The sequence below is a fragment of the Hemitrygon akajei genome, chromosome 31 (genome assembly GCF_048418815.1).
Source record: "Hemitrygon akajei chromosome 31, sHemAka1.3, whole genome shotgun sequence".
NCBI lineage: Eukaryota > Metazoa > Chordata > Chondrichthyes > Myliobatiformes > Dasyatidae > Hemitrygon > Hemitrygon akajei.
In genome coordinates, this window is record NC_133154.1 from 2,640,771 (window position 1) to 2,660,539 (window position 19,769).

Genomic DNA, 19,769 nt, shown 5'->3' on the forward strand with positions numbered 1-19,769 from the left:
AACTAATCCTACCGCCCCGCTCTCCCCACAGTCCCGTGTCAGTCCCCAAACTAATCCTACCGCCCCGCTCTCTCCCCACAGTCCCGTGTCAGTCCCCAAACTAATCCTACCGCCCCGCTCTGCCCACAGTCCCGTGTCAGTCCCCAAACTAATCCTACCGCCCCGCTCTGCCCACAGTCCCGTGTCAGTCCCCAAACTAATCCTACCGCCCCGCTCTCTCCCCACAGTCCCGTGTCAGTCCCCAAACTAATCCTACCACCCCGCTCTCCCCACAGTCCCGTGTCAGTCCCCAAACTAATCCTACCGCCCCGCTCTCCCCACAGTCCCGTGTCAGTCCCCAAACTAATCCTACCGCCCCGCTCTCTCCCCACAGTCCCGTGTCAGTCCCCAAACTAATCCTACCGCCCCGCTCTCCCCACAGTCCCGTGTCAGTCCCCAAACTAATCCTACCGCCCCGCTCTCTCCCCCACAGTCCCGTGTCAGTCCCCAAACTAATCCTACCGCCCCGCTCTGCCCACAGTCCCGTGTCAGTCCCCAAACTAATCCTACCGCCCCGCTCTCCCCCCCCCCACAGTCCCGTGTCAGTCCCCAAACTAATCCTACCACCCCGCTCTCCCCCCCCCCCACAGTCCCGTGTCAGTCCCCAAACTAATCCTACCGCCCCGCTCTCTCCCCACAGTCCCGTGTCAGTCCCCAAACTAATCCCACTGCTCCTGCTCTCTCTCTTCTCCCACATTGACAACATTGTTGTGACCATGTTTCCACTATTCAAAATTAAAAATGCCAAAACATAATCTGTTATTAAAGTACAGTATATTCCATCATATTGGACATAGGAGCAGAATTAGGCCATTCTGCCTGTTGAATCTACTCTGCCATTCCATCATGGCTAGTTCTTTATCTGTTTCAATCACATTCTCTTGTTTTCTTCCTGCAAACTTTGATGCCCTGACAAATCAAGAACCTATCAACATCTCTTGTAAATATACCCAAATTGGAGATGTTGTTCTGCCTTCAAATCCTCTGAAATTAGAACACCAAGGAACTTACTGAACCTCTGATCCCCAAATGAGGACTGGTTCCTGCACCTGCGGTCAGTAATCAGCTCTTTCAGTCTGGTGACGTTGACTGAGGGGTTGTTGTTGTCGCACCATTCAACCAGATTTCCAGTCTCCCACCTACGCAGTGGTGTCGTCAGCAAACTTGTATACGGTGTCGGAGCTGAGCTCAGCCACACAGTCAGGTGTAAAGCCAGTGGAACAGGGGCTAAGCACACAGCTTCTGGTGCTCCTGTGCTGATGAAGGTTGTGGAGGAGATGCTGTTGCCAATCTGATCTACTGGGCTCTGCCAGAGAGGAAATCGAGGATGCAATTGCAAAAGGAAGTACTGAGGCCAAGATCTTGAAGCTTATTGATTAGTTTTGAGGGGTTGATGATATTGAATGCTAAGGTGTAGTCAGTGAAGAGCATCCTGATGTATGCATCTTCATTATCCATTCTGTCTGTTTCTCTGTGTGTCTCTCTCTCTCTCTCTCTCTCTCTCACACACACACACACCACCCCCCGGCTGTCACTGACTCGTGTGTTGGCATCTGATTTTGTTCGCCTCCAGGTCTTTATTGCTGAGACTGTTGGACCCATCGAAGAGAAAGACAACATCTTGCATCTGAGGGATACACTCTGGCAGAGAGGGGGAGAGCAGCAATGGGTGAGGGGGGGGGGGGCGACGATGAAGAGGGAGCATCGTGTCAATGGAGATGCAGCGAGGAGGGATCGTCACACTGAAGGAGGGACGCGGTAAAAAGGAAGCAACCCATCAAGGGAGGTTGTGATGAGGTGGGAGTGTTACACTGATGGAAAGATGGTGAGGGGGCTGCCACGTGTGGGGGGGAAAGTGACAGGAAGGGGGAAGGGATGGAGCAGAGAAGGAACAGAGGGGAGAGTGGTGGAGGGTAGTGGGACAGGGCAGGTTAGACCGTAAGACCTTAAGACATAGGAGCAGAATGCCATCTGTCCCATTGAGTCTGCTCCACCTTTCAATCATGGCTGATACTTTTTTTAATCCTCCTCAATCCCAGTTCCTGGCCTTCTGCCAGTAACTTTTGATGCCAATCAAGAACCTATCAATCTCTGCCTTAAATACACCCTACAACATGGCCTCCACAGCAGCATGTGACAATAAATTCCACAAATTCACCACCCTCTGGCTAAAGAAATGTCCCCGTATCTCTGTTTTGTATGGATGCTCCTCTATCCTGAGGCTGTGCCCTCTTGTTCCAGACTCTTCCACCATGGGAAGCATCCTATCCACATCTACTCCATCTAGGCCTTTCAAAAGGTTTCAGTGAGATACCCTCTCATCCTTCTGAATTCCAGTGAATACAGACCCAGAGCCATGATATGACGAGAGCCATGTTCCTCGTATGATAACCCTTTCATTCCTGGAATCATCTTTGGACCCTCTCCAATGCCAGCACATTCTTTCTAAGAGGGGTTCAAAACTGTTCAATGTGAGGCCTTATAAAGCCTCAGCATCACATCCTTGTTCTTGTATTCTAGACCTCCTGAAATGATGCTAACATGGCATTTGCCTTCCTCACCACTAACTTAACCTGCAAGTTGACCTTGAGGGTGTTCTGCACAAGGACTCCCAAGTCCCTCTGCATCTCAGATTCCTGGATTTTCTCCCTGTTTAGAAAATAGTCCGCACATTTATTTCTACAACCAAAGTGCATGACCATGTATTTACAACGTTGCATTTCATTTGTCACTCTCTTGCACATTCTCCTAATCTGCCTAAATCCTTCTGCATCCTACCCGTTCCCTCAACACTACCTGCCCCTCCACCAATCTTCATATCATCTGCAAATTTGGCAACAAAGCCATCTATTCCATCATCTACATCATTTATATACAGCATAAAAAGAAATGGTCCCAACTTCGACCCCTGCGGAACACCACCAGTCACTTGGCAGCCAACCAGAAAAGGATCCTTTTATTCCCACTCGCAGCCTCCGACCAATCAGCCAATGCTCTAATCATGTTAGTAACTTTCCTGTAATGTGATGGGCTCTTAACTTGGTAAGCAGCCTCATGTGTGGCACCTTGTCAAAGGCCTTTTGAAAGTCCAAATATACAACATCCACTGCATCCCCTTTATCTATCCTACTTGCAGTCTCCTCAAAGAATTCCAACAGGTTCATCAGGCAGGATTTTCCCTGAAGGAAACCATGCTGACTTTGTACTATCTTGTCCTGTGTCGCCAAGTACTCCATCACCTCGTCCTTAACAATTGACTCTAACATCTTTCCAACCACTGAGTACAGGCTAACTGGTCTATAATTTACTTTCTGCAGCCTTCCTCCTTTCTTAAAGAGTGGAGTGACATTTGGAATTTTCCAGTCCTCTGGCATCATGCCAGAGTCTAGTGATTTTTGAAAGATCATTTCTAATGCCACCGTAACCTCTAATGCTACATCTTTCATGACCCTAGGGTACAGTTCCTCTGGTCCAAGTGACTTGTGTACCTTCAGGTCTTTCAGCTTTTTGAGCATCTTCTCTCTTGCAACAGCAACTGCATCCACTTCTCTTCCTTCACACTCTACAACATCAGGGATACTGTTGGAGTCTTTCACAGCGAAGACTGATGCAAAATTCTCATTTAGTTCATCAGCCATCTCCTTGTCCCCTGTTATTATTTCTCCTGCCTCATTTTCTAGTGGTCCTATAACCACTTTCATCTTTCTTTTATTTTTGACAAACTTGAAAACAACTGTTACTATGCACTTAGATATTATTTGCTAGCTTGTTTTCATATTTCATCTTTTTCCTTCCAATGATTTATTAGTGGCTCTATGCAGGTTTTTTAAAAACTTCCCAATCCTCTACCTTCCCACTAATTTTTGCTTTGTTGTATGCCCTTTCTTTTGCTTTTACAATTGCTTTGAATTACCTTGTCAGTCACAGTTGTGCTAGTTTATCATTTTAATATTTCTTCATTTTTGGAATACACATGTCCTGCACCTTCCTCAGTTTTCCCAGAAACATCCCTGCCAGCAGCTCCCTCCAAATTTACTTTTGCCAACTCCTCTCTCATACCACTGTAATTTCCCTTACTCCACTGAAATACTGCTACATCACACTTTACCTTCTCCCTATCAAATTTCAAGTTGAACACAATCATATTATGATCACTTTTACCTTAAGCTTTCTAATTGCCTCTGGTTCATCTGATCCCCTAGTAGGTTCAATGACAAACTGCTCTAAAAAGCTATCTCTTAGGCATTCAACAAACTCGCTGTCTTGAGATCCATTACCAACCTGATTTTCCCAAATAACCTGCATGTTATAATCTCCATGGCAATCATAACATTGCCTTTCTGACTTGCCTTTTCTATTTCCTGTTGTCACTTGGGTTGGGGATGGAGAGTAGGGAAGAGAAGGACAGAGAGATGGAGGACAGCAAGGATGGAGGGAAGGGGATTGGATGGGGGAGGAATGGAGGGAACAGGAGCAGAGGAGACTGGTGGAGTGGAGATGTATAGAGGTGAGGAACAGGTGGAGTGGGTAAAGGGACAGAGGGGACAGGGAGGGTGGAGGAGAGTGAGGGATGGATAGGGTTCACAAATACTGGAGTGGAAGGAGGGACAAACAAACATGGAGAGATGGAGATGGAGGGAGCGAGAGGTGTCCCGTGCGAAGACCCACACTCCAGGTTGCAACCCTCACCATCAATTGTGTAGAAATTGGACTTGACATCCTTGAGGAGAGAGTGTAGATCAATATACCCCTTGATCTTGATCAGGCACCTGGGGCATGAGGCGATGGTGTCAGCTCACGCAGACCCCTGCTGCCCTCCTGGAAAGATTGTCCAACCTGTGAACACAGTAGAATTAGAAACCGGCTCACGGTGTCAGTTTTATAGGAGAGAGCCATGGTATTGCTGATCAGGGATATTGTCCCTGCAGACAGGGAGGAAATCATGATGGCATCATTGACCAAATCAGTGCGGGTCAGAAACAAGACAGGAGAGAGAAATCACTCTATCGGGAGTATTCTACAGAGCTTCCAATAGCAACAGAGACATTGTGGAGCAGGTAAGTTGGCAGAGGCACAAGAGATTCTGCACATGCGTAATCATGAGTAACACAAACTGCTGGAGGAACTTGGTAGATTAGGCTGCATCTATGGACAGGAATAAATAGTTGACATTTCAGGACAAAACATTTTGGAAAGGTGCAAAAATAACAGGATTATTACTACGAGTGACTTCAACTTCTCTAATATTGATTGGACTTACTTAGAGCAAAAGATTTAGATGGGGTAACATTTGAAGGATTCCTGTCACAATATGTGCACAGGCTGACATGAGGAGAGACCATATTAGATCCGGATGAGAGAATGAACCTGGTCAGGTGATAGATCTGTCAGCAGGTGAGCATTTTGGAGACAGTGACCACGACCCTCTGATGCTTACCATTGCCTTGGACAGCGATACAAGCAGACTGTATGGTCAGTATTTAATTGGGGGAGTGCAAATTGTGATGGAATTAGGCAGGAAGTTGTGAGTATAAATTGGGAGCAGATGTTCTCAGGGAAATGAAAATTGAAAATGTGGAGTCGTTTAGGGAGCAAATACATGGCATTCTGCATGTTTGTCCCATTGCAGTAGGGATAGAACAGTAGGGTGATGGGACTATGGTTGGCAAGAGATGTAGAACATCAGGAAGCAAAACGCAGACAGGGCTCCAGAGAGTTACAGGGTACCCGGACTGGAGCTCATACAGGGACTTAGGGGAGCTAGAGGGGAACATGAGAAGGCTTTGGCAAATAGGATTAATGAAAACCCATGGGTGTTCGATGCATATGTGAAGAACAGGAGGATGACGAGAGTGACAACGAGATTGGGACGGGCTCACATCAGAACCTTCCCATGACCTGGACAAAGTTGACATGGAGAGAATGTTTCCAGTAGTGGGAGAGTCTGGGATCTCAAGTTCAACTTTATTGTCATTCATCCCTATATACTGTATGTGTGGTGCTAAAACAAACAACGTTCCTTCAGAACAAGGAGCAGAACACAGCACATATAACTCACACTGGATCAACTAGGCTTATACTCGCTGGAATTTAGAAGATTGAGGGGGGATCTTATTGAAACGTATAAAATTCTAAAGGGATTGGACAGGCTAGATGCAGGAAGATTGTTTCCGATGTTGGGGGAGTCCAGAACGAGGGGTCACAGTTTAAGGATAAAGGGGAAGCCTTTTAGGACCGAGATGAAGAGAAACTTCTTCACACAGAGAGTGGTGAATCTGTGGAATTCTCTGCCACAGGAAACAGTTGAGGCCGGTTCATTGGCTATATTTAAGAGGAAGTTAGATATGGCCCTTGTGGCTAAAGGGATCAGGGGGTATGGAGAGAAAGCAGGTACAGGGTTCTGAGTTGGATGATCAGCCATGATCATACTGAATGGCGGTGCAGGCTTGAAGGGCCGAATGGCCTACTCCTGCACCTATTTTCTATGTTTCTACACACAACACATAAAGTAATATCACCATAAATAAATTAACAAATAATAAACTATATTCCAGAAGATTGACTTTTAGTATACAATATATTTACGACACAGGTTAAAGGTCAGCAGTATAATACTTCTTGCACTTCGTAAGCAATGACACCTGGGTGGTGTCAGGGAAGAGCCTCACAATGTAGGGGCGACTATTTAAAACTGATTCAGGGAGCAACTGCTACAGCCAGATGGTGATGAATTGGTGGGATTTTTTGCTGAACAGGACCATGGAGTCCAAGGGTATATTTACGTCAGTGAGTCTCACACCTCCCATGTGGATGTCCATCACCAACCCACACGGATCTCCCTCCCAAACGAGGGGTACATACCCCAACTGCAAAGCGAATGATCCCTTTCTCCTGAGCACTCTTGATGACCTCGGTCAGACTAATATCCCCTGGTGTGATCTCTCCATCCGTGATCACCATCAGTAACTTCTTCGCACCTTCTCTGGCCCCCGCCTCCTCGGTGAACACATTATTTCTGCACAGCACCAGAGGGAGGAAGGTCACATCAGGAATAGGAGGAGGAAAGGCCACTCTCTCTTCTCCCCTGATTCCCTCTGGTAAGAACCACACACCACACAAGTCCTCCCCTTCCCCAACACACACACCTCAGAAAACTCTCCCTTAAACAACCATTGACCTGTTGCTTACAGCACCATCACGAAGTGCGATGGCAACCACACCATCCAGATATTAGCTGTCAGAAGACAGGAATGTGTTAAATTATTTCCGGATTACTGGAAAGCATCCCTCTACAATGTCCCATAACAGAAATAACCTCCACACCGTCCCATCACACACTCCCAGGGTCAGACACAGAGTGAAACTCCCTCCACACCATCCCATCACACACTCCCGGGGATCAGACACAGAGTGAAACTCCCTCCACACCATCACATCACACACTCCCGGGGTCAGACACAGAGTGAAACTCCCTCCACACCATCCCATCACACACTCCCCGGGTCAGACACAGAGTGAAGCCCCCTCCACACCGTCCCATCACACACTCCTGGGGTCAGACACAGAGTGAATCTCCCTCCACACCGTCCCATCACACACTCCCGGGGTCAGAGTGAAGCTCCATCCACACTGTCCCATCACACACTCCCAGGGTCAGACACAGAATGTAGCTCCATCTACACCATCCCATCACACACTCCTGGTCAAGTTTTAGTTACATGGTAAAATTGATCCCAGTTGCAGTAAATGTTGAACTCTCCATCAGTTGGATGCATCTCACGATCTCACGCAGATTCCTTCGTTGGGTCTGGAACGTTTTAAAGCTCAGTTCTGTCCTGACCATGGCAGAGTATTGTATGATGGCAAACTGGAGAGAGAAGGCCGGTGGAGAGAGAAAGAGGTGCCCAGTCCTTTGTATCTGCTCGACTAATCTCACTACTCTGCCCTCTCCCCACAGCCCTGTGTCAGTCCCCAAATTAATCCCACTGGCCCTGCTCTCTCTCTTCCCCCTCACTGACAACACCATGTGACCACGTTTCCACTATTCAAAATTAAAGTAAAAATGCCAAAGGTTATCTATTATTAAACGTGTAACGCCCTGGGGAAGGTTTCACTGCTAATGTAATGGCTTCTCTGTAGCAGCAGTGTTTGGGTTATGACTAGAGATAACGGGGGCTTTGGAATGCACGCCAGCCACTGAGGGGAGTGGTTTTTCTTTCTTGCGTGTCTGAGAGGAGGTATTTGCAGTCTTTGCGGGAGATGAAAAGAGAAGACACGAGAGGAGAGAGATCATAGACCACAGGATGGAGTGGACTCGAAGGTGGGGTCTGGGATTCGACGTTGCTCGGAGGAAATCGACTGGGAACTAATGGACGGAAACCGTGAGTTCCAAAGTGCACATTGGATTGTTTCATTAAAATGGGCCCTTTTTCTTCTTGTTTTCTTCACTAACCTATAGTCAAATTAAGAACTATAAAGCTCAGTTGTTTAATTACATATGGTATACTATCTGCTATTTCACGGTACTGATTTGTAACAGGGGAACACATCACATAGCATCCACACAAATGAGATCTCACAAGTTTGGCGGAGCTGGAGACTGCCTTCCCCTGGACTAACACTGAACCTGAGGGTTACAAAAGTAAGTACAGTATATTCCATCATATAAATTCTTGAAATTCAGCTACAGTTCATTGTATGATGTTGTGGACATCTCTGAAACTTGGCTAAAGGGTGGCTGCCATTGGGAGCCGAACATCCAAGTACATACAGTGTATCAGAAAGATATGTTAGTAGGCAGAGGGTGGTGTGGCCCTGTGTAAAAGAAATAATATTAAATAATTTGACAGGGTAACGTAGGATTGGAACATATAAAGGCTCTATGGGTTGAGTTAAGAAATAGCAAGGTAAAAGGACCCTAATGACAGTTGTATACAGCCCTCCAAACAGCAGCCGGGATGTGGATTACAAATTACAGCAGAAGATAGAAAATGTGTGTCAGAAGGGCAACATCATGATAATCGTTGGGGATTTTAGCATGAAAGTGGATTGGGAAAACCAGGTCAGTACTGGATCTCAAGAGAGAGAATTTGTAATATCTAAGGGGTGGCTTTTTAGAACAGCTTGTTGTTCAGCCCTCTAGGAGATCGGCTGTGCATGATTGAGTGTTGTGTCATGATCTAGAGATGATAAGAGAGCTTAAAGTTAAGGAACCATTAGGAACAGTGATCACATCAAATTCACTTTTAAATTTAAGGAGGAGAAACTAAATTCCAATGTGTCGGTATTTCAGTGGAATAAAGGAACTTACAATGGCATGACAGGGGAACTAGCCAAGGTTGACTGGAAAGGAACACCAGCAGGAAGGACAGCAAAGCAGCAATGGCTGGAGTTTCTGCGAAAAATGAGGGAAGTACGAGACACATATATTCCAAATAGGAAGAAATTTTCGAATGGAAGAAGGATACTACTGTGGCTGACACGTGAAGCCAGAGCCAAAGTAAAAGCAAAAGAGAGGACATAAAAGGAAGCCAAAGCTAGTGAGAAGATAGAAGATTAGGAAGCTTTTAAAAACTTGTAGAAGGAAAAGATGAATTATGAAGAAAAGCTGATGACTAACACTAAAAGCTTTTTTAAGTATATAAAGGATAAAAGACAGTTGAGGACAGATATAGGACCAATAGAACATGACACTGGATGGCTGAGGAACTGAATGCGTATTTTTACTTGGCAGTCCTTGTGCAGGATTCCCTAAAGTTAGTTGTGAAGAAGGAGAATGCAATGTTGGCATTCATTTCTAGAGGTATAGAACAGAAGAGCATGGATATGATGTTGAGGCTCTATAAGGCACTCGTGAGAGCACACTTGGAGTATTGTGTGCAGTTTTGGGCTCAATTTAGAAAGGATGCACTGACATTGGAGAGGGTTCAGAGAAGATTCATGAGAATGATTTCAGGAATGAAAGGATTACCGTATGAGGAACGTCTGCCAGCTCCTGGGCTGTATTCCCTGAACCAGGAGAATGAGGGGGATCTCATAGAAACATTCTGAATGTTAAAGGCCTGAACAGATTAGATATGGCAAAGTTTTTCATATGGTAGGGGAGTCTAGGACAAGAGGGCAGGACTTCAGGACTCTGTCCATTTAGAACAGAGATACAGAGAATTTGGCTGTGGAAGCCAAATCATTGGGTGCATTTAAGGCAGAGATAGACAGGTTCTTGATTAGCCAGGGCATCCAAGAGTATGGGGAGAAGGCAGGGGAGTGGGGATGACTGGAAATATTGGATCACTCCATGACTGCATGGCAGAGCAGACGATGGGCCAAATGGCCTACTTCTCCTTCTATATTTTATGGTCTTATGGTGTTATATTAGATATAGAAGCAGAATTAAGCCATTCAGCTCATTGAATCTGCTCTGCCATTTCATCAGAGCTGGTTCATTATCCCTATCAACCACATTCTCTTGTCTTCTTCCTGCAAACTTTGATGCCCTGACTAATCAAGAACCTATCAACCTCTCTTGTGAACATACCCAAATTGGAGGTGCTGTTCTGCCTAAAAATCCTCTGAACACCAAGGAATTTAAGGTTACTGACCCTGACCGTCTCCACCTCCGATCCCCAAATGAGGACTTGTTGTGGACCTCCAGTTTCCTGCACCTGCGATCTGTAATCAGCTCTTTCAGTTTGGTGACGTTGACTGAGGGGTTGTTGTTGTTGTAGCACCATTCAACCAGATTTCCAGTCTCCCACCTACAGTACTGGCATCGTCAGCAAACTTTTATACGGTGTTGGAGCTGAGCTCAGCCACACAGTCAGGTGTAAAGCCAGTGGAATGGGGACTAAGCACACAGCTTCTGGTTGAAGGTTGTGGAGGAGATGTAGCCAATCTGATCTACTGGGCTCTGTAAGAGAGGAAATCGAGGACCCAAGTGCACAAGGAGGTATTGAGGGCAAGATCTTGGAGCTTATTGATTAGTTTTGATGGGATGATGGTACTGAATGTTGAGCTGTAGTCAATGAAGAGCATCCTGATGTATGCATCTTCATTATCCATTCTGTTTAACAGTTTTGCTCTCTCTCTCATCTCATACCCAACCCCTACCATCTCTCTTGCTCCTTCCCACCCCTGAACACTCCCCTGTCCGTTACTGACCTGTGTGTTGGCATCTGATGCCTGTATCATATTCAACATGAACATTTTGATTGCCTCCAGGTCTTTTTTGCTGAGACTGTTTGACCCATCGAAGAGAAAGACCACATCTAGCATCTCAGGGATACACTCTGTCAGAGAGGGGGAGAGTGACAGAGGATGAGAGGGAGGGACGAAGAGGGAGCATCGTGCCAAAGGAAGGGCAGCGAGGAGGGATCGTCATGCTGAACCAGGCATTGGCGGTGAAGAGGGAGCAAAGCATTGACGGAGGTTGTGATGAGGAAGGAGTGTTACTCTGAGGGAAAGATGGTGAGGGGGGAGTGACAGGAAGGGGGCAGCAATGGAGCGACAGAAGCAGAAGGGGACAGGCGGAGTGGAGACGTACAGAGTTGAGGAACAGATGGAGTAGGTAAAGAACAGAGGGTGGAGACGGGAATGGAAGGAGGGGGAAACGAGGGGGATGGATTTGGGGGGACCGAGAGGGGTCCAGGTATCCCATCACCCGTAAAACTTTCTGTAACTCCATCACTCCCCAATACATACTGTAGTCCCAACACTCCTGAATACCCTCTGTAGCCCCATCATTCCCGGATACCCTCTGTAATGCCATCACTCCCCAATACACTCTGTGGCCCCATCACTCCCCAATACCCTCTGTAGCCCCATCACTCCCCCAATACCCTCTGTAACCCCATCACTCCCCAATACCCTCTGTAGCCCCATCACTCCCCCAATACCCTCTGTAACCCCATCACTCCCCAATACCCTCTGTAGCCCCATCACTCCCCAATACCCTCTGTAACCCCATCACTCCCCAATACCCTCTGTAGCCCAATCACTCCCCAATACCCTCTGTAACCCCATCACTCCCCCAATACCCTCTGTAACCCAATCACTCCCCAATACCCTCTGTAACCCCATCACTCCCCAATGCCCAGTATCTGCCTCTGCTACTGTATTCTTGATGCTCTTGTTACCTGTCGTGTTGTCTTGTTGACAAGTAGTGCCATTCACTCCACACTGATCCATCTCTGCACTCCCAGCATCCTGGTTTCCATTCACAATCGTCCTGTATCAGCATCGTAGGGATTGGGTGTTAAATCCTGTGGGTTTACAGTACAACCTCACAGCAAATCTCCGCTCAACCACTTGTCCATTGTATACCACAGAAGGAGCCTCAATCTCTGTATGATGCGATGGTGTCTGACCCCGGGAGTGTGTGATGGGACGGTGTGGTGAGAGATTCACTCTGTGTCTGACCCCGTGAGTGTGTGATGGGACGGTGTGGAGGGAGTTTCACTCTGTGTCTGACCCTGTGAGTGTGTGATGGGATGGTGTGGTGGGAGTTTCACTCTGTGTCTGACCCTGTGAGTGTGTGATGGGATGGTGTGGAGGGAGTTTCACTCTGTGTCTAACCCTGTGAGTGTGTGATGGGACGGTGTGGAGGGAGTTTCACTCTGTGTCTGACCCCGAGAGTGTGTGATGTGACGGTGTGGAGGGAGCTTCACTCTGTGTCTGACCCCGGGAGTGTGTGATGGGACGGTGTGGAGGGAGATTCACTCTGTGTCTGATCCCGGGAGTGTGTGATGGGACGGTGTGGAGGGAGATTCACTCTGTGTCTGACCCTGGGAGTGTGTGATGGGACGGTGTGGAGGGAGCTTCACTCTCTGTATGATCTCAGAAGAGTGTTATTAGATTGTCTTGCTTTGAAACTTTTTCCCAGAATGAAGATCCCCGCGGCTTTGGAAAACTTCACAATTGATTTCTGGCTGGCTTGACATGCAGTTTTCATGAATAATCTTACAGGTACAACATGGAACAGGACAGGACAAGAACAGACCCTTCGGCCGACAATATCTGTACCAACCTTTATGTCAATTTAAACTAACCCCCTCTACCTGAATATCATCCATCTCCCTGCACTCCAACAGAAGGCCACTATAAGAATCAAGAAGAAAAATTATGAAATAAGAAAGTAAGCTAGCCAACAATATAAACTAGGATACCTCTACCGGACAAGGACGAGAATAAGCAGGGAGCGTAAACATTGTGGTGCTCTTGGCCAAGTCTTGATATGAAGAGAGTTAATTACCAGATTATCAATATAGCGCAGATCTATCTTGGAAAACATGATGGCCCTGGAGATGTTTGAACGCAGAGGCAAGCATGGGAAGAGTTGGGGGTTCTCCAGGTGATGTTCTTGAGGAGCAATAGTCAATGCAGGCACGGAGCTTGCCATTCTTCCTGCCCCTGCTGGCGAGGTTGATGGATGAATAAACCCCAAGGCCAATGCCTCCTTGATGTTCTCTTCCATAGCCATTGTTTCTGAACGAGAGAGAGAAAGGAGCTAGCCTCAGGGAGGACTTATCAATGGTATGGCCGGTGAGGTGGCAGGGAGATGGCCTTCTTTATACTGAGCTCCTCAAGAAGATCAGCATATTCAGCTGGAATGCCAGACAGGTGCACATTAGCAGCCGACGCAGGAGGGAACTTGCGGAACGGAGCTTGAGATGGACCCAGACAGGTGCACATTAGCAGCCGACGCAGGAGGGAATTTGCGGAACGGAGCTTGAGATGGACCCAGACAGGACATGCTGGTGCCCAATCTTGGAGTGCTTTAAGGGACCAACCAATCCCTGGGTTATGTCGGGATAAGCAGGGGAGACCAAGCACCAGTGGCAGTTCAGGCGAATCAATCAGACAGAAAGAGAGCTGCTCCATATGGTTGCCTTCCGGCACAAGTTAGAGGGGTGCAGTGGATCAACCATACAGGGGCTTGACCTCGATCATTCCCCTCAATTTCTGAGTCACAACAATATTTGAGCCAGAGAGGTGTCCATGAGATTCCCAGCTGCTTCTGAGTCGATAAGTACCTGAAGTTCATGGGCGTGAGACTCCCACAAGAAATCTGGAGTAACACACACTTAGGGGAAGTCGATTGCAGGGAGAACTGACGCGCCTGGTATCCCTTCTTTGCCAACCAGCATCCTCTTTCACCGGACAGGATGCCCGGAAATGTTCTGGATCACCAAGACAGAGGCAGGAACCTGTCCTCCTGCGCCGACTTGTTCGGAGGAACAAGTAAGACAAGTGCACATGCCCCACTTGCATAGGCCCACCTGTGGACAGGGTGCTGGGTGATGGGGAGAGGGTGAGGAGAGACGGGGGTCCAAAGAGGAAGAAGCTCGAGACATTATTTTCCTGCGCCACTCAGTCATTAACTCGAATGGCCAGATTAATCAGGTCATCCAGACTGTCCTGCTCATCATGGACAATGATTTCTTGCCAAACTCTTGCGCTCAGTCCATGCTGGGAGTGATGAGGGATCTCTCGTTCCATTCCGTTTCCACCACTAGCGTGTAGAATTTACCTGCATAGTCTCTCACCGGCCCTCTACCTTGGCGCAGGTCCAGGAGTCGGAGGGCAGCCTCTTGACCCCGTAATGGAAGGTCAAAAACTCTCCTTAACTTGGCAGCAAAATATTGAAATGAGTGGGCTGCAGGGAAACCTTGCTCCCGTAGAGCGTCGTAGAGGCTCTGTGGATATTTAACATATATGCCAGTTTACGTGCATCATCTCCAAATTAACCAAGGCTGTAGGGACAGCAGAAAAGGAGGATGAGCAAGATGCTGGGAGTGGGGCAGATGCAGCCAAAGGCTGCTGAATTGCATTTGCTTTCTCCCCTTGCTGGCCAGTTAATCTCAGGGCCAAGGTCAGATGTTCTCTCTTTGCTGAGTCAAATTTCATGGTCAAGGCTTGCTGTCAGAACATTCTGATATCGCCCAAGTGCAAAGAGACAGACATTGAAGTGGGTCGATGGTTCCCTGACTGTAATCAGAACTGTTGGAGAATCCAAAGGAAAATGCTAGTTAATGCCAACACTGTGGCTGGAAGCAATAACTAAACAAGTACCATTCTTCACGTCAGTCGAAACGGTTATCTTCTTTCCCAGACAAGGACGATGGTAAGTAGGGAGCGTAAACATTGCTGTATTTTGGACAAATCTCGACAAGATTAGAATGAAAAGAAGGGAGTTAAATACCACCATAATGAAACTACAATTTGCAGGAATGTGTGTAATTGTGGAACCTGTTGCGCAGCCTGCTTGCAGGAGCTTGTAGACCCCGCAGCAGAGTCTGTGGTTGTGACAGGAGGAAGGCAAAAGATGGGAAATTATAGGCCAGTTAGTTTGACTTCAATGGTAGGCAAGATGTTGGAGTCTATTGTTAAGGAAGAGGTTTTGGGGTGCTTGGAGGCACGTGATAAAAGAGGCCAAAGTCAGCATGGTTTCCTCGAGGAGACATCTTGCCTGACAAGTCTCTTCGAAATCTTTGAGGAAATAACAGGCAGATACACAAAGGAGAGGCAGTGGACGTTGTTTATTTGGATTTTCAGAAGGCCCTTGGCACGATGCTGCACATGAGGCTGCTAAACAAGATTACAGGAAAGATACTAGCATGAATCGAAGTTTGGCTGATTGGCAGGAGGCAGAGTGGGAATCAATGGTGTCTTTCCTGGTTGGCTGCTGGTGATTAGTGTCGATTGGATCAGAAAAGCAAGGATGTAATGCTAAGCCTTTATATTACTCCGCACTTGGTCTGCTGAGAGCAGTTTTGGGCCCTTTATCAAAGAAAGGATGTGTTGGCATTGGAGACGATCCAGAAGAGGTTCACCAGAATGATCCCAGGATCGAAAGGATTAATGTATGAAGTGTTCGACGGCTCTGGGCCTGTACTCACCGGAGTTTAGAAGAACGGGGGGCGGTTCCTCAATGAAACCTGTCGAATAGTCTAGATAGAGTGTAAATGGAGAGGATGTTTCCAACAGTGGGGGAGTCTAGGACCAGAGGCCACAGCCTCAGAATAAAAGGACGTCCCTTTAGAACAGAGATGAAGAGGAATTTCTTTAACCAGAAGGTGGTGAATCTGTGGAATTCATTGCCACAGGCAGCTGTAGAGGTCAAGTCATTGGGTATATTTAAAGCACAGGCTGATTAGTAAGGATATCAAAGGTTACTGAGAGAAGTCAGGAGACTGGGGTTGAGGGATAATAAATCAGCCGAATGGCCTAATTCTGCTCCTGTGGTCCAGAAACAGATTTCCCAGCAAAGATCCGAGGTCATCAACCGACAAGTCGGCTAAACAGCCTCCACTTTACTCCCTGCTTACTGCAACCAAGCTCATACTGATTTGGTCAAAGGCCAGAGAAATGTAGGTTGTTTTCTCTGGAGCGGTGGAGGCTCTGGGTTGAATTGAGAGGTTTAGGTTATGAGAGGCACCAATATGGTAGCCACCCGGAGTGGAAATATTTAATGCCAAAGGCAATGCATTTAAGGTGAGGGAGAGTAAGTTCACAGGAAAGGTGCGGGTCAGTTTTTTTTATATAACACAGAGATTGGTGGCATGGAATGTTTCTGCCGGCGGTGAAATGAAGGCGTTTAAGAGGCTGTTAGGGAGGCACATGAATATGGAGGGAATCGAGAGACATGGACATTGTGTCAGCAGAAGGGATAAAGCGTCATTCAGTTCATTAATTCATGACAGAAATCATGAAAGGCCTGATCCTGTGCTCTACTCTCCCCCCACCCACCTCCACCATTGGGTAGAAGATGCAAAATCCTGAAGTACGTCCCACTAAGCTCAAGGTCAGTTTCTACCCCGCTGTTACAAAACCCCAGAAGTGTCCCCTAGGATGGACTCTTGTCCTCGCATCTACCTTGTTGTGGATCTTGCACCTCGTTGTCCACCTGTACTGCACTTTCCCTGTAACTGTAACACTTCATTCTGCATTCTCCTTCTTCCACCTTAATGCACCGTGTAATGAATTGATCTGTGAACAGTATGCAAGACACATCTTCCACCGTATAATAAACCAATTCCAAGAAACTGCAGAAAGTTGTGGACACAGCTCAGCACATCACGGAAATCAGTCTCCCTCCGTAGACTCTGCCTACACTTCCCGCAGCTGTGGTAAAGCAGCCAGCATTATCAAAGGCCCCCCTCCCACCCTGGACCTTCTCCTCTTCCCTCTCCCATCGGGCAGGCTCTCTAGGACAGTTTCTATTCCACTGTTGTAATACGGTCCCCTAGTACAGTAAGATGGGCTCTTGACCTCACAATACAGCTTGTTGTGACTCTTACACTTTGTCGGCCTGCACTGCACTTTCTCTGTAACTGTGGCACTTTATTCCACATCCTGTTTCCTTTCTCACGACCTCGACGTACTTATCCAACATCTCTCATCAAAGATTCCTGCCACCTGGGGCCGTGCCATTTTCCCTCAGTTCCTATCCGGCAGGAGCACAGAAGCCTGAAGTCCCGCCACCCAGTGTGACTTCCCTTCAGCCATCAAATTCAGAATGAGAATCGGGTTTATTATCGCCTGCATATACCCTGGTTTGCAGAGTTGGATGTAAAAAACTTACTACTCGTTACAACAAACAAGCAAGGAGGTAGTGCTCGTCAACCACTCAGAGGGAAAGACCTTTGTCCTGAGGCATTGAGTGTGGGTCTTCAGGCTCTTGTACCTCTTCCCTGATGTCCTGAATGGTCCTTCATGACAGGTGCCCTTGATGCTGAGGGGGTTTGTGGTGTATATAATGCCTGTAACCTGCATGCTACAGTCTGCCTAATGCCTGTATCTTGCCGATGACAGGAACGGTGCTGGGAATTTGAGACCCAGCAGCCTGCAGCTTGGAAAAGGTACTCACCGGGGAAATCTGTCCCTCTGCTCCTGTGACGGCCCCAGTCCAAAGGTATCCCTAGATGGGAGCTGGGATGTTTCGGGAGGAGCAATGGCGGTGGCCCAGCCACTGGCTGAGAACGCTACTGCGAGGCGGTGCGGTGGGGGAGGAAGGAGGGAGAGAGAGAGAAGGTGATGCTTGTGTAGGACATGACTCTTTCAATGCTTCTCTTCCCCTCACTCCTATCTCCCTCTTCCCCTCCCCAACCTCTCTCACATTCCCTCACCCACCCCCAGCTTTACTCACTGACCCCTTCTGTCTCTCTCTTCCATCACCACTGTTTCAACACCTCCTTTAGCCCCTCCTCACCTCTCCCTATTCCCCCTTTCTTCCTCCATCCCCCATCCTCTCTCTCCCTGACCCATTCTGTCCCTCCTCCTGTATCCAGTCTTCCAATCTATAACCCCCACACACTCTATCTCTCACTCTCACCCTCCCTGATAGCTTCTTCACAACTCTTCCTCTCTCTCCTCCGTTCCCCTCTCCCCTCTCTATTCCCTACCCGTGCAGGTCCGTGCTGTGGGTACCCTGGTTGTACACTCACCAGAGACACAGAACAGGATCAGTGCGGGTGCAGGGAACATCTTGCAGCTGCCTCCCGTCGCTTGGTGTGAGTTCCCAGAGAGCGAGGGCTTCCTCTCCTTGCTACGGCAAGAGGAGTGAGAGAGGTGGTGGGGGTGGGGAGAGAGTAGGCGGGAAGGGAGAGACAGAGTGGGTGGGGAAGAGGCAGTGAGAAGGGGAGGGGGAGGAGTTGGTGTGGGACAGATAGAGGATTTTGATGCATTAGGGTCAGATGTACAGAGACAGAGTAAACAGATTTTGTGTACCTGCAGGCAGATCATTTTATACATGGGCACATCAAGGTCGTACAAAGCAAAACTGAACGCAGAATAAAGTGCAGTCACAAACAGGAGAAATTATGCGGGTTCTGGAAATCCAAGCAAAACACACTAAACGCTGGAGGAACTCAGCAGGCCAGGCAGCGTCTATGGAAATGAGTAAACAGTTGACATTTCGGGCCAAAACCCTTCGGTCTTGGCCCAAAACGTCAACTGTTTACTCGTTTCCATAGACGCTGCCTGGCCTGCTGAGTTCCTCCAGCATTCTGTGTGTGTGGCAGAATAAAGTGTTACAGTTACAGTGAAAGTGCAAGGGCCAGGATGAGACAAGGAGATCAAGAGTTGAGCTTTTAATGTTTGAGAGATTCTTTCAATAGCCATTCATATAACAGTGGGGTAGAAGCTGTCCTTGGGCCTGATGGTGGGTGCTTTCGAGTGGTTGTAGCCTCTCCCCAATGGAAGAGGGAGAAGTGAGAATGTGCGGGCTGGGTGAGTTCTGCCTGCTTTACTGACACAGCGGGAAGTGCAGACAGAGTCCATGGAGGGGAGGCTGGTTTCTGTGACGTGCTGCAATGTCTCCAAGACTCTGCGGTCTTGATGCCATCGTGGGTAGAGGAGTTGATGAACCACGCCGTGATGCCATCAGGTTGGAGGCTATGCAGACGGGTAGGATGCTTTCTGTGGTGCATCGATAATACATTGGTGAGGGTGAGCAGGGGGACATGTCGAATTTCCTTGTAAGGAAGTAGAGGCGCTGGTGAACTTTCTTGGCTGTGGAGCTTATGTGGTTGGATGAGGACAGGCTACTGGTGACGTTCACTCCTATTAACTTGAAGCTCTTAACCTCAGCACCATTGATGTGCCATAGACAGGAGTATGTGCATGGCCCCCTTCCTCTTTTTTTTCTGACAGTGAGGAAGAGATTGTTGCCTTGACTGGGTCTGACACAGAGTGAAGCTCCCTCCACACCGTCCCATCACACACTCCCAGGGTCA

At 47.9% G+C, this 19,769-nt stretch overlaps 1 protein-coding gene across 7 annotated transcripts; it reads right to left on the reverse strand.

Moving 5' to 3' along the window:
• Positions 1 to 802: 802 nt before the first annotated feature.
• LOC140719367 (uncharacterized) lies at positions 803 to 18,941 on the reverse strand. 7 transcript variants are annotated; one of them, XR_012096900.1, is made up of 8 exons: positions 18,480 to 18,941; positions 17,903 to 18,020; positions 12,171 to 12,262; positions 11,197 to 11,324; positions 7,758 to 7,906; positions 6,901 to 7,054; positions 4,729 to 4,875; positions 803 to 1,680 (listed from the first exon to the last, which is right to left on the reverse strand). XR_012096900.1 is itself a non-coding variant. In XM_073033961.1 (7 exons), the coding sequence occupies exons 1-7, from the start codon at positions 18,784 to 18,786 to the stop codon at positions 4,801 to 4,803; spliced, it is 1,023 nt and encodes a 340-aa protein (XP_072890062.1). In that variant the 5' UTR covers positions 18,787 to 18,941; the 3' UTR covers positions 803 to 4,800. The 7 variants fall into 7 exon arrangements, 3 of the variants coding, with proteins under 3 accessions (XP_072890062.1, XP_072890063.1, XP_072890061.1); XM_073033961.1 differs by having other exon boundaries at positions 803 to 4,875; XM_073033962.1 differs by lacking the exons at positions 803 to 1,680; positions 4,729 to 4,875 and having other exon boundaries at positions 5,818 to 7,054; positions 17,903 to 18,017.
• Between the last annotated feature and the right edge of the window lie 828 nt (positions 18,942 to 19,769).

What these genes read in the sequence shown, in the direction of transcription:
- LOC140719367 (XM_073033960.1), bottom strand. Translation starts at nt 18,786, where the DNA reads ATGTATAAAATGATCTGCCTGCAGGTACACAAAATCTGTTTACTCTGT. An exon ending in CAGAGGGACAGATTTCCCCG is followed by an intron (nt 12,263 to 17,902) that starts GTGAGTACCTTT and finishes ATGCTGATACAG; the next exon opens with GACGATTGTGAATGGAAACC. An exon ending in TCAACAAGACAACACGACAG is followed by an intron (nt 11,325 to 12,170) that starts GTAACAAGAGCA and finishes CCTCTCTGACAG; the next exon opens with AGTGTATCCCTGAGATGCTA.